The sequence below is a fragment of the Dasypus novemcinctus genome, chromosome 23, assembly GCF_030445035.2.
Source record: "Dasypus novemcinctus isolate mDasNov1 chromosome 23, mDasNov1.1.hap2, whole genome shotgun sequence".
Lineage (NCBI taxonomy): Eukaryota > Metazoa > Chordata > Mammalia > Cingulata > Dasypodidae > Dasypus > Dasypus novemcinctus.
The window spans coordinates 40825485-40846861 of record NC_080695.1 but is presented as its reverse complement, the minus strand read 5'-3'; the positions used below and the strand labels follow the sequence as shown (position 1 = coordinate 40846861).

General features: G+C 40.0%; 1 protein-coding gene across 1 annotated transcript; it reads left to right on the top strand.

Moving 5' to 3' along the window:
* The first annotated feature begins 1179 nt into the window (after positions 1 to 1179).
* On the top strand, positions 1180 to 20724 carry ANKS4B (ankyrin repeat and sterile alpha motif domain containing 4B). The gene is made up of 2 exons (XM_004474054.4): positions 1180 to 1402; positions 18464 to 20724. The coding sequence occupies exons 1-2, from the start codon at positions 1239 to 1241 to the stop codon at positions 19548 to 19550; spliced, it is 1251 nt and encodes a 416-aa protein (XP_004474111.3). The 5' UTR covers positions 1180 to 1238; the 3' UTR covers positions 19551 to 20724.
* The last annotated feature ends 653 nt before the right edge of the window (positions 20725 to 21377 follow it).

The following is a 21377-nucleotide window of genomic DNA, read 5'->3' as shown; positions in this document are numbered from 1 at the left end:
AATAAGACAAACAATCCAGTGAAAAAATGGGCAAAAGGTTTGATTAGAAGAAAATGTAAGAATGGCTAATAGTCACATGAAAAGGTGTTCAATATCATTAGTCATTAGAGAAATGCAAATTAAAACTCAATGAGATACTACTTCACACCCACTAATGTGACTATAATTAAAAAGACATAATAACAGAAGTCATCAAGGATGAGGAGAAACTGGAAACCCTCATACATTGTAAAATATGTAAAATAGTATAAACTCCTTAGAAAACAGGTCATTTCTTTAAAAGTTAAATATAAATTTGCCATACAACCCAGAAATTCTCCTTGCCTTTTACCCAAGAGATGTGAAAATATATGTTCACATAAAGACTTTATGAATATTCATAGCAGAATTATTCATAATATCCAAAAAAAGTGGAAACAACCCATATGTCCATTAACTGTTGAATAGATAAACAAAACATACTATATTAATACAATGAAATATTATCCAGCAAATGAAAAGGAAGGAATGTACATGCTACAATATGGATGGACCTCAAAAAATTGTGACAAGTAAAAAAAAAGCTAGACACAAAGACCATATATTTCATGATCCATTTAAATGAAATAACCAGAAAAAGCAAATACGTAGAGACAGCAAGTAGATTAATGGTTTCCTGGAGTTGAGGGTGGGAATGAGGATTGACCGCTAATGAGCATAAGGGATATTTTTCAGGTGATAGTAAAGTTCTAAAATTAGGTTGTAATGATGGTTGCATAACTCTGTAAATGTACTAAAAATCACTAAATCATATACCTAACAAGGGTGAATTTTGTGGTATGTAAATGGTACCTCAATAAATCTGTTAGAAAAATAAATCTCCCTGGTGAACTATACTAGCTCTGAAGTTTGTAGAAATTTTTTTCTGCATTCAGAGCCTAGACGACCAATATTACATTCTAGAATTGTTAATGAGTATAGAAAAAAAATTCATCTCAATACACTTGAGATGAAAACTGTAGGTGTCAATGTTTCACTGGACAGACATTCCACAAGGACAAGGTCCAAGTTCAGTGCTGTACATATTTCTGGCTGCTTTCCAGGAGGGCGATTGGAGGAAGGGCTAGAGGGTGGGGTGAGCTTTGCCCTGGGGTGACACTCTTCTTAGTTACTGATTAATCTGCTTGGTGGTGGCACTCCTGGGTCACATCCTGCTCACCTGTAAGGAGAGATCTGGACAAGCTTTGGTGAGCAGAAAAATGTCTACTCGTTACCACCAAGCTGCTAGTGACAGCTACCTGGAACTTCTGAAAGAGGCTACCAAGCGAGATCTGAATCTTTCTGATGAAGATGGCATGACTCCCACACTCCTGGCAGCCTACCATGGGAACCTGGAAGCCCTAGAAATCATCTGCAGCAGAGGGTAAGTTCAGCCCAATGGTTTGGATTGGAAAACAGTGCTTACAGTAAGATTTTTCAGAGAGCAGCAAGAGGCATGAAGTAGTGCAAATACTTTGCCCTCTTTCTTAACTGTGCCAATAATTGGCTTTTTAGAGAAAGGGAGAAAGAAAGCTATGGCTAGAGATGCTTTCCTTGCACTGGGAACTATGACCCTGGGAGTGGCTGATCACAGAGAAAATTCTAAAGCACTGTAATCTGCCTGGGAGAAAATAACTTTTAATTCTATGCCTTTAAAAATATATTTTTAAAAAATCACATTTAAATGGTTGATTCTTTAAAAGGAGAAAAGAAAATGTAAACAGGAGCCAGATGAATTCAATTCAAGTCAAGTCAATGCATATTTACTTCCTATCTGCTATGTGTCTGCCATTTTGTTAGCTATAGGGAATACTGTAATCTACAAGACAGACAGGATTCCTGTCCTGATAATGATCGGCTTTGAGAGGGAAAGACAAATATCAAACAAGTCCTGTCTGACATGTGTTACAAAGGGGCAATAGCACTAAATAAATAGTACAGGTTTCTATTTTAGTCTGAGGGGAGAGCTTGGAAGGCTTTTCCAGGTGGAAAGCATTTAAGCTAGGATTCAAAAGAAGGCTTTCCCCCAAGACAGGGCCCTGTGCACTAGGAACTGAAGAAGTTGAGTATGGATGGAATATGGCTTGAGTGGGGTGAGGCCAAGTTGTAAAAGAGGAGACCAGATTGCAAAAGGCCTTGTGAGCGCTTAAGGAATTAAACTTTATCCTGAGGGCCAGGGGGAAGCCATGCCATAGGTTTATGCCCGGAACCACCAGATAGATTTTTGGTTTCCAAAATTTGTTCAGCAACTGTGGAGCAGATCAGAGAGAATATCTGGATGTGTTTTAATGGTCGAGAAGTCAGATGAACTGGTCTAGGGCACTGGCAGTGGGGACTGGGGCGATGTGGATGGATGTGATCGTGTTCTCTTAGACTAGGGCTTGGGGCTCTTCCCACCAGTAGAGCCCTTGCTCCATTTGAGGTCCACTTTAAATGGAGATGTCCTCTCTCTCTCCTCTGGATGCTAGAAATATTTTCTTACAATAATTATTGTACTGACCTTTATTTAATTACAAAAGTAAAATAAGATGAAAAGTAGACAACAAATACACCCATACAAGACAAAGAAAAAAACTATCCTATGATAATACACTTGCTGATAAAATTTGTGTATATGTTTTGAATATTTTATATATATATATAGCACACAAATGGTTTACTATATTGACATTTTTATAGCATGCCTTTTTAACCCCATAATACATCATAAACATTTTTCATATCAAAATATATTTTCTATAACTTAATTTTTAGGGATATCTAAAAATTCTAGTCAATAAATACATTTCTTATTCAATCCCTCTTTTGGACAAATTTGTTTCCTCTAGTTTAAATGGTGCTGTGATGTATATTTTTGTAACTAAATCTCTGTTCACACTTTCTTGAGGATAAATTCTCTCAAGTGAAATTTCTGAATTAATTGGCATGTATACAATTTGAAAACTTTTTTGTGTGTATTGACAAGTTGCCATTCAGAAATTATGCACCTATTTTTGCCAATCCATTTTGTTAGGTCCAAATGATTTGTCAGTGTTATTTTAATGTTCTTTTCTTTAATAACTGTGAGGTTGAAAATTCTTTTTGTTTGGTGGCATTGTATTTCCGCTTTTATATTGGAGTATTCAACAATTCTCATTGATTTATAAAAATGATTTTAAAAGTTAAGAATATCAACACTGTCATATATATTACAAATATTTTAACAATTAATAATTTCTCCTTTTTGACAATATTTTAAATATAAACATACGTGTGTGTATATATATTTAAGTATATATACTTTGCTCTCTCAATCTTATATAATTTTTGAATTTCAGGTCCTACCAAAAGATTGATATTTTCTTTATTACATTCTTGGTTTCATTTTTAAAATTTAAATACTTAATTCACGTATGATTTAAGATTTGAGGTTATTATCTACTATACATTCTCTAATTGGTTAGTCATTTTTTCCAACACAATTTGTCATCTAACCCACCCCTTTCTCCACTTATTTGACAAGGTAAAATAATTTCTCTCTTAATGTAACATAAAATTAAATTAAATTAAAATTATATTTATTAAGTACTGAATATGGACACAGAAATTCTTCTAACTTTGCCTCTTCTAGTCCTTTCTGCCCAGTTCTTGCAGCCTCATCATTTCTAGTACCTCCCAGGTTTTGTTTCCTTCCCACAGAAACATTGAAGATTGGCTGTGTTAAGCTGGACTTGTGTGGGACTGGAAAAAATGTCTGGTGGAGTTTTCCTAGGTTACCTCTCGTTTTGATGGCAGCAAATCTTTAGATGATCAAAACTGCCAGTTAGATTTAAGGGGGTTAAATAGGAAAAATAAATCAACATTAAAATTTGGAAGCTAATCCATCACTGAGATCCATTTCAGTCTGATAATTTAAATGTTTATCCATCACTACCTGACTTAGATAATGGATCATGGGTTGGCCATCAATATCAAAACCCTACATTTGGTTTAAAAAAAATCTGTTTTTTCTTAAAAAAAAATTTTTTTTTAAAAATTTTTAAAGACGCTTTAGATTACATAAATGTTACATAAAAAATATAGGGAATTCCCATATACTTCTCCCCCCCTCCCCAGTTTCCTCCATTAACAACATCTTTCATTAGTGTAGTACATTTGTTACAATTGATGAACACATATTAAAACATTGCTACTAACCGTGATCCATAGTTTACATTATGGTTTACACTTTGCACTGCACATTTTTTAGATTTTTTACAAAATGCATAATGGCCTGTATCCATTATTGCAATGTCATGCAGGACAATTCCAATAATTCCAATGTCCCCAAAATACCCATGTTACACCTGTTCTTCCCTTTCCCTCCCTTTAGAACCTCTGGAGGCCACTGCCTTATATCAATGATACAAATTTTTCTATTGCTAGAATAATAATGTCTACTTTAATCCATAGTTGCATTCCCATCCCCCCACCCTTATGTTGATTCATTCCTCAATACTGAGGATTTTGGGATGGTGATGCCCACTCTGTTTCTGATTGAGAAGGGGCTTAGAACCCCTGGGGCAGGTGGACAGAACTGTCTTGCCTGCAGTTGTGGATACTCTCTGTTTTGGGGATGCAAGTTGTCTATCATCATCCTTTCGTTAGTTGTCCTGGGCAATGACTGGAGTAGACGTTGCAACTCTGCTGAGATTCAGGGCTCAATGGGCATATGAACAGACTGAAGATTTAAGTCTCTGGGACATATACAATGAATGAAGTGCTAGCAGTAGGTTCAAATAAAAGGGGCAGAAGAGTCATGTGTAGGGAAATTATAAGTGAGTCTAACTCTGTTACATTGAGGAGCATATATTCCAAAGTAAGGCCCACTGACAGGGTGTCAAATTCCTGAAATTGTCTGCCCTGCCTATAGTGTCTAGATGTCTGTAGAGCCCTCAGGAGCGCTGCTATTTTAGGCACTGTTTACTGTGAGATCCTGCTGAGAAGTCCATAAGCATAACCTCTGGAATGGCCTGCAGACTCACTTTGAAATCTCTTAGCCATAAAAACTCATTTATATTTAATATTTCCCCTTGGGTCAAGGTCTTTTTCCAATTGCATCATTATTACATGTGTTATCCAATACACTATAAATATGGTCCCAACTACAAACAATTCCATTTTGTCTTTAAAGAGTGCATGGTTTTAATTTACTTTTTGGTTTTGTATATTTTCTAAAATTGAAATAATTTTTTCTCCCTGATCTTAAAAGGAATACATTCTTTTAAATCATATTGGAAATATATGTGTGATAAAGTGAAAATCGCACCAAATCTCATGGTCATTCACATTTGCATGTTATATCCTTCAGACTTTTCCTTTGAGCATATGCACACATATGCATGTTTCCCCCTTGAAATGGCAATCATATTATACAAACTGTTCTGAAACCTGCTTCTAATTATTTAACAATTTATCACAGATCATTCTCACTCTTAAGAATAGAGAGCCATGCTCACCACTTTGAATGACTACATGGTATTCTATTTTATGGTTTCATCATAAAGTATTTAAACAATTGCTTGTTTATTCATCTTTGCACAAAGCATTTATTAATCATTGATCATTTCTTTAGGGTAGTTCCTAGAGGTAGAATTGTTGATTTAAGAAGGTACCATGCTGTAAAGGCTTCTGGGAGATATTGTGCCAGGAAGTTTGAACCACTTTACGCTTCCTCCAATATTGTTCCTTTCCCTGCACTCTTCCCAAAATTGAGAATTACTATTCTTTTTAAATGTTGCCTATCTGATAGGCAAAAGAAAAATGGTGGTACACTGTCTTAATTTGCATTTTTAATTATAAATGAAGCCAAATATTCCTTCCTATATAGAAAGACATTTGAAAGAATGATTTTCTTCTGAGAAGAGCAATAAAAAACAAACACCTCAAGTCAACTTCAAAAGGAGAAAGTAGAAAGAACAGATGCTTAGAGTAATTTAATATAACCTAATTATTGAGTTAATGACAATGCCAAACTAACTTAAAAAATTATAGCATGGGTATGGAAAAAAATGTACCAGATTTATGCTATGGACCATAGTTGGTGGTATTAGTCTGATGATATTATCTCGTAATCTGTAATAAATGTTCCACAATGGTGTGGCGTGCTGGTGAAGGGGTGTTGTATGGAAATTCCACATTATGTGCATGATTGTTTTGTAAATTCACAAATTCTGTAATAAAAATATACCAAAAAAATTAAAGTATGGATCGACCAAAAATCAAGGCAAAATATGTGCTATTTTAAAATCTCTTCAGTTTTTCAGGAGAATAAAAGAGGGATGGGAGGAAACCAATGTTAGACTGAATTCAGTCAAAAGGAGCACTGGTTTGTGAATACCTTGGGGCACTGGTTTGTGACTATCTTGGCTGGTATATGCAATGGTTCTATCAAGAGATTTGGAAGACACCAAGAATCAAAAGACCTATGATTGCCTTGGATTTGAATTTAGAAGAATCTCCTGAAATTTGTCAATAGAAAATATTAGTTCTAAGTTGTATATCAATTTGGAAAGTTGCCTGTAAATAGAATTTTTGCAAGTAGAACCAGCTCAGGAATGCTAGGAAGGCCCAGGAATCATCCTACATACAGTTTCATCTATAAATCTGGATTTTTACATTTGAGATTTTCTTAAAACAAGACCCACCTTTGGGAGTCATCTCTGGGTTCCTCACGTTCTTTCTCCCATCTTGTAAGCATCATTTAAGGTACATGAAGATGGGTTTTACAAAGTGTTAAGAACATGGTGATGTATGGGAAAATTACAACTAATGTAACTTATGAACCATAGTTAACAGTAATATTGTCATACTTTTGCAGCAATGGCAAAGGAAATATTTTATCAATTCTAAGGGACAACAATGGGAAGTATTAAGCAGGTATGGAATTTTTTCCTTTTGGAGTAATGAAAACATTCTAAAATTAAGGTGATGACAGTACAACTCTGTGATGAAAATGACAGCCACTGAGTGTACATTTTGAATGGACTGTACAAAGCATGTGACTATAATAGAGTGAATCCTATGGTATAAGACAGACTGTGGTTAACAGGACAAATATGAGAAAATTCTATAACAACTTATAATAAATATATAGAACTAATACAGGGTGATAATAATAGGGTGGGTTGAGGGAAAATACACCAAATATAAGATGTGAGTTTATAGTTAGTAGTAGTATTTTGATGATGTTCTTTCATAGTTTGTAACAAATATTTCACAGCAATGCAAGGTGTTGGTTGTGGGGTGACATATGGAAGTCCTGGATGATGATATGCACATTTGTTCTGTAAGTTCACAACTTTACTATACACTTATTGCTTATATATGTTCATGTATGAATAGTACAATTAAATTTAAAAAAAAAAACTGTTCAGGCCAAAAAGATACATGAAGATGGGAAAATTCTACTACTTTATGGCCTCAAGCATGTAGATTTAGTCCACATGTCTTAATATTCCATAATAAGGCTCAGAGGGCTTCATTGATTAGCTCAAGGGTACAGAAGCAGTACAATTTAGGTTAGCTCACCTCTCCTAATAATTTATTTTTTAATTCTTTTATCCAATCCAAGGACAATCTCAGGAAAATTTAAACAGGATGTTTTTGTTAATGTTTATAGTAACATCTTGGATGTTTTACAATCCTTTTTTGATGTTGAGTCTACTTAAGGAGTCTTTGAATATAGTGTTTGGTTAAAATAAATAAAAAGTGAAGCCAGATCTTGGGGGTGAGGTACTGTGTTTCCCTAAGATCCATGACTGTGCTAAGATTGAAGGGGGGCTCCTTTGATCCAAGACAATTAGATCAGAGCCCTCTTGAAAGGGGCTGCTTTTTCTTATAACAAACTAAAAGTTGGAAGCTCCCAAGCGAATTGTCTTATTTAATATTTGTTTTCCTTAGATTAAATTTCGTTTTCTTTCCTTCCCTTTCTTACTCCTTTCTCTTGCCCCCACCTCCATACAGTCTGGGCACACTAGGGTATACCCCTAGTTCCCTGAATATGCACTGAAATTTTACCCATTATGTGCATCTGCTCACACTGTTCTCTATGCTCACCAGGAGGCTGCCAACTGCAGCTTATGGAAAGGGTCTGGTCCACAAATGTGTTTTATTTGGATCTCACTGTATTTTTCTTTTAAATCTGAGCCATCTTTAGAAACAAAAGAGATTCACACAACAATTTGGATTTCTGTCTTTGTTTGGAAAAAATGGAAACTCTGCCAATATCATGTTTGCTTTTATTCAAAGTAGCAGTCAAATGATGCGAAAGCTGCCCTTTCTAGAAGGAGGATGCTCTTAGTTGGGACTTGGTTGATAGAATAAACCTGGCCCCATACAGTTACTTACATTAACTGCTTGACTTTTTAATGCTGAGTTTGAAACTTCATGCTGGGAAATATAGGTGATACAAAGGAGAAAAAGACACAGGCCTGGACCTCTGAAGCATGCTAACCAATTAAAGAGATAGAGCATAAATATTTGACAAATTAAGTAATACTTTGTGTTAAAAAGCCCCAAGAGTGTCCATCAACTGATGAATGGATAAACAAATTGTGTTATATACACACGATGGAATATTATGCAGCCATAAAAAGAGAAGTCATGAAACCTATGGTAACATGGATGAACCTGAAGGATATTATGTTGAGTGAAGCAAGCCAGACACAAAAGGACAAATACTGTATAATTGCCCTATTATGAACTAAAGATATTGTGTAAATTTATGGAGCTAATAATTAGAATATATATATAGACATTATTATTCTAGCAATGGAAGAACTTTCAACGTTGATATAAAGGCAGTGGTTGCCAGAGGTTCTAAAGGATGGGAGAGGGAAGAATAGTTGTAATATGGGGCATTTTGGGGACATTGAAATTGTTCTGCATGAAATTGCAATGATGGATACAGGTCAATATACATTTTGTCAAACCCTATAAAAGTGTGTGGTGTAAAGTGTAAACTATAATGCAAACTATAGACCATGGTTACTAGCAATGCTTCAATATGTGTTCATCAATTGTAACATTGTACTATGTACATATGTAGTACAAATGTACTACACTAAGAAAGATGTTGTTAATGCAGAAAAGTGTGGGATGGGAAGTGGTTGGGGTATATGGAAATCCCCCTACATTTTTGATGTAACATTTATGTACTCTAAAGGTTCTTTAAAAATTAAAAAAATATTTAGAATATAGATCACCATAAAATAGATAGAGGGTAGAGAATGGAAAGCTGAAGTTTAATCTGTGTAGAACTGGTAAAAAGTTGGAAATGAATAGAATTGGTGAAAGAACATCATACTGTTTGTAACTAGCAGACCTATGCTATGTGTTTGATGGGTAAGTCTAAGAAGGAAAGCTAAAAAAAGTAACATGGGACTGTATAACAGTGAAAACTGTTGCAGCAAAGCCAGGAGTTCTGAGCAGCAGAAAAACCCGAAAGGTGCTCAGAGAGGTGGAAACAGATTTATTATGTGCAGGCCCAGAGGACAGTCAATCTCCAAATTCTGAGCCCTGTTTCTCAGTTTTCATAGATTTATATAGGATTTTATGTGGGACTACATGGCTCTTGCTCATTGGCTAATGCATTACTAGGTGAAAGTTTGCAAGCAGAGTTACAGAAGCAGAAGGCAGGTGCAAGGTCATGCTCTTGAGGGTTGATTTACAGAAGCAGGGGGCAGGAGTGGTTTTTTTTTTTAATGCATTTTATTTTATTTTTTTTATTTTGTAAAAATATTACATTAAAAAAATGTATATATATGAGGACCCATTCAACCCCACCACCCCCACCCCACCACTCCCCCCCAGCAACCCTCACTCTCATCATCATGACACATCCATTGCATTTGGTAAGTACATCTCTGGGCACCTCTGCACCTCATGGTCAATGGTCCACATCTTGGCCCATACTCTCCCCCATTCCATCCAGTGGGCCCTGTGAGGATTTACAATGTCCGGTGATTGCCCCTGAAGCACCATCCAGGGCAGCTCCAAGTCCCAAAGACGCCTCCACATCTCGTCTCTTCCTGCCATTCCCCATACCCATTAGCCACCATGTCCACTTTTCCCACTCCAATGCCACCTTTTCTCTGTGGACATTGGATTGGTTGTGTCCATTGCACCTCTGTGTCAAGAGGAGGCTCAGATTCCACATGGATACTGGATGCAATCCTCTCGCTTTCAGTTGTAGTCACTCTAGGCTCCATGGTGTGGTGGTTGTCCTTCTTCAACTCCATCTTAGCTGAGTGAGGTGAGTCCAATAAATCAGATTGTAGGTGCTGGAGTCTGTTGAGGCTCAGGGCCTGGCTATCACATTGTCAGTCCAGAGATTCAGATCCCCTAAATATATCTTAAACCCAAACACCAACTACAACTCCAGCACAGTAGCATGAAAGTCTTATGAAGAAAGATCCCATCTGAGTCCAGATTCATCACGCATAAACACCAGCTCCAAAGAAGGGCCATCTGACATGGCAGTTAACCCCATCTGCCATGACCATAGCACCCATGGGTCTCTTTAGCCCTCAAAGGAACCAATACCTGGGGATTGTATCTACTTTATCTGTCTCTTAGACTCTGCTCAGTTGTGCATAAGGGCAATCCTTCTGACAGCCTCCAGACTCTTTTTATAGAGACTCATAGCCATATAAACTCATTTAGGAGTGGTTTGTTTGATAGTCTCCTGCAAGGTCATGTTCTCATGGGCTGATTTACAGAAATGGGGAGCAGGAGTGGCTTGTTGGATATTTTTCTGCAAGGTTATGCTTTTTATTTCTCAACATATCCCCCCATTTAATGCCCTTATAATATTTATAGGGTGTCACTCGTGCTAAGTGGAAAAACAACTCAAGGTAGCAAAACATTTTACAAGACACAAATATGTTATTAAGATTAGTATTTTTTAAAAACTACACTCCAGTCTCTGGGAGCTGTAGTTTTTAGTTCAGTCCCAAACAGTAAGGCAAGCAATCTGAAGATGAGCAGGAACTACAGGGAACAGGAGTCCATCTAGTCAGTTGATGGTGATTCTCGGCTCCAGGCAATTTGGATTTTCAAGGGACAGTCAGGTAAGGGTGAGTTGTCCAGTTGTTTTTCACTGGAGTGTGCCTTTTTAACTCTAGTATGATGACTCCAAGGGGAAATACCTGAAACTTTGAGAGCAGTGGGGGTTACAAGGATAACAGTATGTGGGCCTATCCAGGTGGAAAAAGGGGCTCCTTTTTCCAATTATTTTTACCTAAACTCCAGGTAAGCATGGGTGTACTGGGTGGCCTAAAGGGATGGGATCCCAAGACAGGGCAGTTTTGTATATTTGGGCTAGGGTTTTTCTAAATGCTGGAGGGTGGAACTTTGGCCAGTTTTTCCTAGGAGTCTGAGATTTCCCTTGAAGGACTGAATAATTGGGGGTGGTTATCCAAATGGAATTTCGAAAGGTGAATAGCATGAGGGTCTGGGGGTGCCTCTGACTTTAAGGAGGGCTAATGGGAGTAGATCTACATATGGGAGGACAGTTTTTTGACAGAACTTGGCTAGGGTGGTTTTGAGGGTTTGATTTATGTGTTTTACTTTCCCTGAGCTCTGGGGCCTATATGCTGTGTGGAGTTTCCACTTAATTCTCAACAACTTCATTAGCTCTTGGATAATGGCTGCTACGAGAGCTGGGCCATTGTTGCTGCCTATGGATAAGGGTAGCCTGTGCCGGAGAACTATTTCTCAGAGCAAAGCTTTAGTAACTTCTCTTGCTTTTTCAGTGTGGGTGGGAAAGGATTTGACCCAGCATGAGAAGGTGTACATTATTACTAATAAGTGGTGGGGTGGGGGCGGTGGGGGCGAATGGGGACCTCATATTTTTTTAATGTAGTATCTTTTAAAAAAAATGAATAAATTGAGTAGGATTTGAAAAAAAAAAAGTACCTATGTACTCGACTTGGTTTTATCTCTGTAAAGTCCATTGTGAAGTTTTTAAAAGGAGCAGTTCCTGTGTGTTGGATGCTGGCTGGGACCTGAGGACCTTGGGAGGGGTTGTTTTTAGTGCAGGTTTGGCATCGGCTGCTAATGTGGAGCAGAGCAAGGCCAGACAGGCAATTAATATTTTCTGAGCTGGGCTCTTAAAGCAGTCCTTTCCAGTGGGTGAGTTGGTGGTATTGTGGAACAAGGGTGTAGGCAGGCCCCTTTGGGATGAAGACTCGGCCACCCAGGAGTAGCCAGTTTCCCTCTGGGGTCTGGTGTCCTTCTCTCTTTGCCTATTCCTGTTCCTCTGGGGTGTAATTTAGTTTCTCAGTGTGTTGCCCTAGAAGGGACAGGTGGGGTGCCAGCAGCAGGGCCTGCAGTTTGAGGGCTTTCTTGGCTCCCTGTTGAGCCACTTCATTGACTAGTATATTTCCTTTTAGTAACTGCATCCATTCCCTTTTTTTTTTTTCAAAGATGTATTTATTTTATTTCTCTCCCCTTCTCCCCCCCACCCCAGTTGTCTACTCTCTGTGTCTATTTGCTGTGTGTTCTTCTTTGCCCGCTTCTGTTGTTGTCAGCGGCACAGGAATCTGTGTTTCTTTTGGTTGCGTCATCTTGTTGTGTCAGCTCTCCGTGTGTGCAGTGCCATTCCTGGGCAGGCTGCACTTTCTTTCGCACTGGGCAGCTCTCCTTACAGGGCACACTCCTTGCGCGTGGGGCTCCCCTACGCGAGGGACACCCCTGTGTGGCACGGCACTCCTTGTGCGCATCAGCACTGCACATCGGCCAGCTCCACATGGGTCAAGGAGGCCTGGGGTTTGAACCGTGGACCTCCCATGTGGTAGATGGACGCCCTAACCACTGGGCCAAGTCTGCTTCCCCATTCCCTTCTGATATCCTTGACAGTGGATGACAGTGACTCTGCTTGGTTTCCAGACTCTCTAGTAGTTGAAGGATTTCTTCTTTATTTAATTTCTTTTCCCCCTTATAAATTGCTCCATGGATATGTACAGTAGCGAATGTATACTTAGAATCAGTGTAAATGTTTACCGTTTGCCTGGCGGCCAGTTGTAGGGCTAGAATTAGTCCCAGAGTTCTGCTTGTGGTGTAGACCACCCTTTAGGTAGGGGAGCAGCTTTCAAGACTTGTTCAGCCATGGTGGCTGTGTATTCAGCAAGCCTTTTTCCATTTCTGAAAAAACTGCTGCCTCTGTGAATAGGGTTTGATCTGGGTAAGGAAGTGGCCTGTCCCCGAGGTCACTGGCATACACTTTTTCTGTTATTTCTGTGCAATTGTGTTTAGAAGTTCCTCTTTCAGTTGGTAGGAAAGTGGCAGGATTCAGAAAAAGGGGTGGGGGAGTTTTTGAAGCCCTGCAGGAGCAGAGTCCAAGTTAATTGAGTCTTTTGTTGAGTTTTAGGATTTTCCCATTCAAAAGCTATTGGCTCTGGGGAGCCACCCGAAGGTAGAAAAAGACTTTTTTTAAAAGTTCAGACAAGTAAACCAGGGAGCCCCAGGTGATAATTGCCCCATTAACACAGGGGCTTTGTTAGGCTTTTTACTGGAGGCAGCAGAGTGTTTCAGGGCAAAGTGTTTCCCCCCTTTTTGGGGTGGCCTTTCTCGATTGGTTGGGTCTAGATTTTTAAGGCTGCTGCTAACAGGGAGACTTCCCTGTTTCATTTGCTTTTTCCCTTCCCTTTCAGCAGTTTTGTTCTGATTGATGAATACTTTTTGACTTTCAGGAGCTGGAAGATGTTTATCTCTGTGAACTCGTTTAGCTTCTGAAGTTTCTGTCTGATGTCCGGTGCCACCTGGGCAATGCAAGCTGCATTCACCATCCTCTGGCTTTCTGGGGCTTCTGGGTTGAAGGGGATGTAGATCCTGAAGGCCTTGAAGAGTTGCTTATAAAATCTCCCAGGGATTTTCAGTTTCTGGGTGATGGAGACCCTTTTGGATGTGTTTGTGGGCCACCTTGCTCCTTCCTGTACCCCTCTGAAAAGGGCTTCTTGATACTGCTAAAAGGCAGCCCGTCCCTGATCTGTGTTAAAGTCCCAGGCTGGTTGAACTTCTGGTCCTGCCTCTCAGGCCCATTCCTCTGGCTCCAAGACAGCTGCGGGGGCCTGTTTTCACAACCACTTTCTGGCTTCCATGAGGATCTGGTGTTTCTCTTCCATATTGAACAGGGTTAGGAGGAGTTGGGGGCAATCATCCCAAGTAGCACAGTGAGTTTGGAAAATGAACTCCATGAGGTCAATAAGAGCCTGAGGCTTTTCTGAATATGAAGGGGTGTGGTGCTTCCAGTTTAAGAGATCTGCACTTGTGAAAGGCTAATAAAACAGGATTGCCCTCCCAGGTTAGGCCTTCCCATCTGCACCAATCTGGACTGGACCCTGTGTTTTACAGAGGGGCATCTGAAGTGCAGGTTGCACTGACCCACGTCTCCTTGCCAAAGGGATTTCAGAATCCCCCTCGGGGGTGGGGTGGTGGTCTGACAGGGCTGGGGAGACTGAAGGTGGAGGAGCCTCTGGGACATCTGCTTGTGGAGGCTCCAGAGCAGGGAGATTTCCTGAAATGGCTGTAACATACAGCAGGGGTAATGAGTCTTCTTCTGGAGATTTTTGTAGAATAATAGGTTTTTGAGGGTCAGCCATTTGCGTTATTAGGACCCTACTCTGACCCTTCCTTCCAACACAGAATCAAACCAAGGGGGCAGAGTTTGGCTGATGTCTAACTAGGAATTGATGTAGGAAAACTGATCAGAGCGGTTGGAGGTCCCAGCGACTGCACACCAAACTGCACGAACCTTGGTTACATCCACGGTTCCCTCTGAGGGCTAGTTAACACCAAACTTAGGCCACTCCAATTTGCACAGAGTTCAGAGAGTTCTGGGGGACATATGGACACCACAATTCCCGGAAAAGCCCTTGAAGTTTTTTAACATACAATCTAAGACTGTGAGTTTGGATTGTGACGATCCCATCCCTGAACCGGTGTCGCAGGACAAACAAAGGAGGGGAGTTTCTCACGAGGCCACTCAGATGCCCGCCTGTCTGCGTCTCTCACAAGAACTTACACTCATCTTAGCTAAGGCATTTGTATAGAGTCTGGATTAGCTGTTATGCTGTATGATGTAGCCATGGAGAGCACATTGGGGCCCACTTGGACTCCATAGCGCAGGCTGTGGAGGCACAGACTGGATCGGCTAGGGCAAGCCTCTGCAGTCCCATCATTTACTCAATCACTCAGAGGTAACACAGTCCCACCCAAGGGACTACCCTATCCTGGAATCTCAAAGTTTGAGATTTTGGGAGGTGATTAGTCTCCGCTTCCATCTGGAGACGGGCCTGAGTCAGAACCCTGGGATCTTACCTTTCCAGTGTCTTCTGATGTTCAATCCAGCTCTCCACCAAGTCAGGCCATGGTGGAGGACATGGCCCACAGGGATCCTTCCCTTGAAGGAGGCCCCATCAAGAGGACAGGTGGCACTGCCTCGTTCGCGTGGAGATCTCTGCCAGCCATGCCTGCCGGTCCCAAAGTGGAGGCTCAAAGGGCCAGCGTGGTTGGATTTCCCAACCAGGAGAACAAAATGTTGCAGCAAAGCCAGTAGTTCTGAGCAGCAGAAAAACCCAAATGGCACTCGGGGAGGTGGAGGAACAGATTTATTATGCACGGGCCCAGAGGAGAGTCAATCTCCAAATTCTGAGCCGTTTCTCAGTTTTTGTAGGTTTATATAGGATTTTTTGTGGGACTATTACAGCTCTCATTCATTGGCTAAAGCATTGCTAGATGAAAATTTGCAAGCAGGGTTACAGAAGCAGAAGGCTGGTGCATGGTCATGCTCTTGCGGGCTGATTTACAGAAGCAGGGGGCAGGAGTGGTTCATTAGGTCACAGAAGCAGGAGGCTCAGGAGTGGTTTGTTTGATAATCTCCTGCAAGGCCATGTTCTTAAGGGCTGATTTACAAAAGTGGGGAGCAGGAGTAGCTCATTAGATATTTTTCTCCAAGGTTATGCTCTTTATTTCTCAACAAAACCTCATGTAAAATACAAATATGGGCGATATTGCACATATAGGACTGTTTTTTACAAAATATAAATACAAATAAACTAGAGAAATGGAAACAGAAAGCATCTATGAATGGCAGGGAAGGCATATAGAGATTGAGAAGTGATTAATTTTCATGTTTATTATTATTGGAATAATGAAAATGCTCTAAAAATGAATGAAGTGATGAATACACAACTATGTGATTATACTGAAAATCATTGATTGTACATTTTGGATGGATTTATACTTCATTACTATTTATCAATAAAATTGATTTGTCAAAAAAAATGCGAAAAAAAAATCTCTAAGAGCTATTGTAGTGTTATAGGAATTTACTTAACAGGCATGAAAGAAATTAATTATGTGAAATTAAGGCCTGTGGGTTTAGAGACACAGGAAATGATAATTATTTTTAAATATTCACTGTGCCAAGCACTTTTCTAATGCTTTATGTATATTAACTTACTTAACTTATATAAAAACTTGATGGATAGGTAATATTTTCCTCCATTTACAGAAAAGGAAACTGAATCCTAGAAAAGTTAAGTTAGAGGCCTGGTGTTAATGTTGGTCTGTATTGTGTTGGAGACAATTGGACTTTGAGAGTCCCTAGCCAAAGTGCTGCCTCTGCACCCTTGGGCAAATCACCTCAGCTCTCTGAGTCTTATTTTACCCCTTTGATAATTATTCTTGCCTTTCTTATCCAAGAGGGAGATTCTGATATGTGGGCGGGGGTGGGGCAGTGAATGTACACTTCATTACTGTAAAGCATGAGGAGGCCAGGGATTCTTCATGGAGAGGTTACAAATCTGATTCATTGAATTATAGGACACTGATTAGGCCATATTCACTATTGCAGCTCTTTACAATATGCACACACATAACTTGGAGATCTTGTTAAGCTATAGATTCTGATTCAATAAATTTGTGTTGGGGTCTGAGATTCTGCCTCTAACAAACTTGCAGGTGACACCAATGCTGCTGCTTCTGCTGCTGGTCTGGGACCATACTTTGAGTAGCAAAGAGCTCAAGGACTAAGTGGATGGATCATGCTCATTAACAGGCCAGTCCCAAAAGCATGATCTTCTCTACTGCTTCCACCTTGTACTGGGCATGAGGGTTACCCTTTTGCAGACTCCCTCCTGCCTTTCTCTGGGGCCACCCTGGCTTGAGTTAAGTGACATACTGATTTTTCTGTTCAGACTAGGGCTAAGGAAGGTGCCCTTTAAACTCTGTGTTTTCAGAGTTCTCAGCAATGGCTTGGGGTCAAAGCCATTGTTAACAATAAGTTATTATTTTACTTTCCATTTGTGCCAGGCTTCAAGAGTCCAGGGTGGTGGTAACTTGAGTCAGGATTTCAGAAGGCCTTCATTCATTCCACAGATCTATGTTAAGCACCTACCATGTCCTCCTTTCTGTGTTGGGCACTGGATGTCTAGCTTTAACACTGATTGTACCTTACACCCTTGCAGAACTATTTTTATGTATGATACTGTAATTTATTGGAAGTTGAGGAATAGAGATTTTCTAGCCTTTGTGCAAATAATGATTGTAACAGATACCGTTTGCTTTCCATATCCAACATCCATTCCTCTCCCAGTTTTGCTCAGTTATCTATTTCCCCACATATGAGTCAGGGGAGGGTGGCATTGGTGTGCTCTTACCGGTTTGTAATTATAAGCTAACTTTTCAAGAATTTTACAAGTTGGGCAAGCACAGCCATTATTAAAAATAAAATTACATACATCTGCAATTTCATAAATTCCCCTAAAAAAACATAGGTAATAAATTCTCAAAATGTATCACTTCCTAATTATTTCATTACATTTTACTATTATTTATGCTTTTGAGAATGTGTAAATCTATTATATTTGTATAGTGGAAGTAAGATATATAATGGTGTGCTATTGCACATGACTTCCAAATTCTTTGTCTAGTGACATCACATTGGTAGCTTGAAATCAGCCTTGGTGGATGCATTTATACCATAGAAATTGGCGCATGCTATAAATCAGAGTATTTTCCCCCCTGGTGAGTCAGTTAAATGTTTACCAGCATGCCACTGGGTATCCCTCTCTCCAGCTTCAGAGAAAGTCAAGTTTGTCAAACATGGTAGCTCCATTTTCCTTTCCTGAGGCATGTGACCCAATTCTGGCCAATGAGACTTGAGAGTTGTTCTGCGCAGGGATTTCTGGGTTTCTTGTTTCTGAAAAGGAGATGTGGGATAGAGATGGGCTCTTCATTTCTGCCATTGCAGTACCTGAATGTGAACTAGCTGCCCTTCCAGCAGCCATCTGGTAACAATGTCAAGACAGGATGCACATGCTGGCATTAATGTGTATTTTGGTTTGTTCTTTATTTTTATTTTTTGGACCTTATGTTCAGAGAAAAAAACTTAACATGTATTTTTAAATATTTTCTCTTCTAGAGGGAATGCTGATAGATGTGATATCTGGGGGAATACTCCTCTACATTATGCAGCCTCCAATGGCCATGCCCACTGTGTCACATTCCTAATCAACTTTGGTGCCAACATCTTTGCCCTGGACAATGACTTGCAGTCTCCACTTGATGCTGCTGCCAGCAGGGAGCAGAACGAATGTGTTGCTCTCCTAGATAAGGCGGCCACTGCGCAGAATGACATGAACCCCAAGAAGGTTGCCAGGCTGAAGGAACAGGCTCAGAAGAATGCCAGGAGGCAGATCAGAGAATGTGAGAGGCTACAGGAGAAACACCAAAATAAGATGGCCCGTAACTACAGCAAGGAGAGTTCTGGGACACTCTCTTCTTCCAAGGGCACCTTTACCCAGTCATCCTTTTCAAATGCTTCTGTTTCCAACACATTTGGGTCATTGTCCAAGGGCATTAAAGATACCTTCAAGATAAAATTCAAGAAGAACAAAGATACAGCAGAGCAGGTAGGGAAGGAAGGCAGAAGTGTGCAGAGGAATGTGATGGAAGTGTTCAGAGAGGAAGAGGAAGACTCATTCTCAGGGGACTTCACAGAGAAGCTCCAGTTCTCAGGAGAGGAGGATAACTGTGTGCAACACGAGTCCATTCTCAATCGTCCAGGCCTAGGAAATATTGTTTTTAGAAGGAACACGGTGCTTAGCCCTGAAGACATCTCAGACAGCAAGAGGGAGTTGGGGTTTAAAATATCCAGTGAATTGCTTGAGAGACAGGGAGCAGCAGAGATTGGTGAAGCTGAGGCTGATGAAGGAGAGGAAAATGGCCATGGAGATGATTTGCCTTGGGGAGAGGATGAAGTGGAGTGGGAGGAAGATGTGGTTGATGCCACTCCTCTAGAAGTGTTCTTGCATTCCCAGCACCTAGAAAAGTTCATTCCCATTTTTGTGAGAGAGCAGATTGATCTAGAAGCTCTGTTGCTTTGCTCTGACGAGGATCTTCAAAGCATACAAATGCAGCTGGGTCCCAGGAAGAAAATTCTTAATGCTATAAATAGAAGGAAGCAGGTGCTGCAGCAACCTGGACAACTGGTTGACACCAGTCTCTGAGGGAGAATGTTGGTTTAACAAGGGTCAGCCTGCAGCAGTGAAGTGATGGTGTGACCCAATGGAAGCACTTCTGAGAACACCCTTTCTCTACCTAATGCCGGACCATTGGGAAGGGCTTCTAGGGTTCTTGAGTCACATAAGAAGGAATCCCAAACTCTACTCTGGGAAATACTCTATGCCCATCCAAATAAACCAGCAGGGAAAAACTCCAGGAGACCTGAGAATAAGAAAATGATGTTTCTTTTAAATTGTCTTTTATATATTTTTGAGTAAAGAAAGGGCCAAAAGAATGGCAGAGAAGGGAAAATTGCTTGCTTTTTTCTCATTCTGGACTTAAAATTATAATCTCTCATCACAGTAGCCCGCTGCTTACTTTCTGATCCTCATAACCTGGGGATGGGGTTTCTATCCCTGGTTCTGTGCTTAGCACTATGATTTTCCCTATTGGTGGAGACAAAGGTTCCTCCACTGGCTGGAGATTTGATGCCTAATTTAAATATATCTAACCCTTTAATAGCTGTTTATATGTTTACAAGTAATGGAAATGGGTCTATAATACCCCTGCCTAAGAATAAGGGCAGAGTGGCTGGTGTGGAGAATGAAGAAAGAAATAGAATGTGGGGTACCTGAACAAGGCAGTAGAGGAGGAGAGAAAGGGTCAGAAAAATATCTGTCCTATTTGATGATTTTTCTAATGGTACACACATCTTGAAACTTACAAAAGGAAAAAAAAATCTAGTTCTTTGTAGTGAAGATTCTATTACAAAAGTAAATTTTACGTTTTCATGGTTATTATGTACATTTCTCTTATTAACTGTTGTCCATCACCATTGCTGCATATCTGAATACATGTAGGTTCCACTATATAAACTGGTGACATTGCTGCTGTCATTTTGTGCATGGCAATTCCAAATTCAAATTGAAACCCTACTGAATAGCAATGTATCATTGAATTTGCAGTCAGACTTAACATCAAGTGGAATTTACAATGGATTATGTATATAATATAGAAACAGGTATTTATCTTCACCATGCTTTCTAATTCACTTCTGTTTTGGGTTACTTCAAGTGGCACCATGGAGGATATAAGCTTAGGGAGGATACAGATGCTCAGTTGCCTCATTCTTCCTCAACCTTGTTAGTCATTGAATAAATATGTTGCATTTGGGGATGATTATGTTTATAAATATTGTATTTTTTTATTGGAATAAGCTGAAGTTACACTTACCTTCAGTAAAGTGCATGGAAGCAATTGGTACATAGAAAGAACTAAAAAATTTGCAGTGTTTGATTCTGCCTCCATTAGTACTTCGTTGTTATAGATGCCAGGATCCCCTCTTCCCATATTCCCCAGAATTTGCCTGATGAGACATTCATTGCTAAGATATAGAAGTGTAAGTCACTATAGGATTACTACTGTTAATAAAAAGGAAAATCTTCAGTAGTGTTTTGTGCATCATAATCAGAGGTAAAAATAATACAGAAAGCCTAGCGATGAAGTCTAGAAACACAAGGTTGAGGAAGTCTAAAGAAACCAACATTGGTACTTTGTTGGTCATTCCATTTCCGTAACACCAGGCTTGCCCTTCCAGGACCTCCTGCTACTATTTTCCACAATACTCCGTGCCCCAAATTGTTGACCTCTATGGACTACATGAACAGGGCTCACTTACTCTTGGGTTCTGGTTGGGTTTGGCCAATAAGAGGTACTAGTAAGGAAAGAGAGATTGGGAGTATTTATTCCACCGCAGGTAGCAGTGGCTGTCTTCCCCCATTTAAGCCACTGCTCCTTTCTGGTGGCCCTCCACTGCAGCTCCAGTTCTTAAT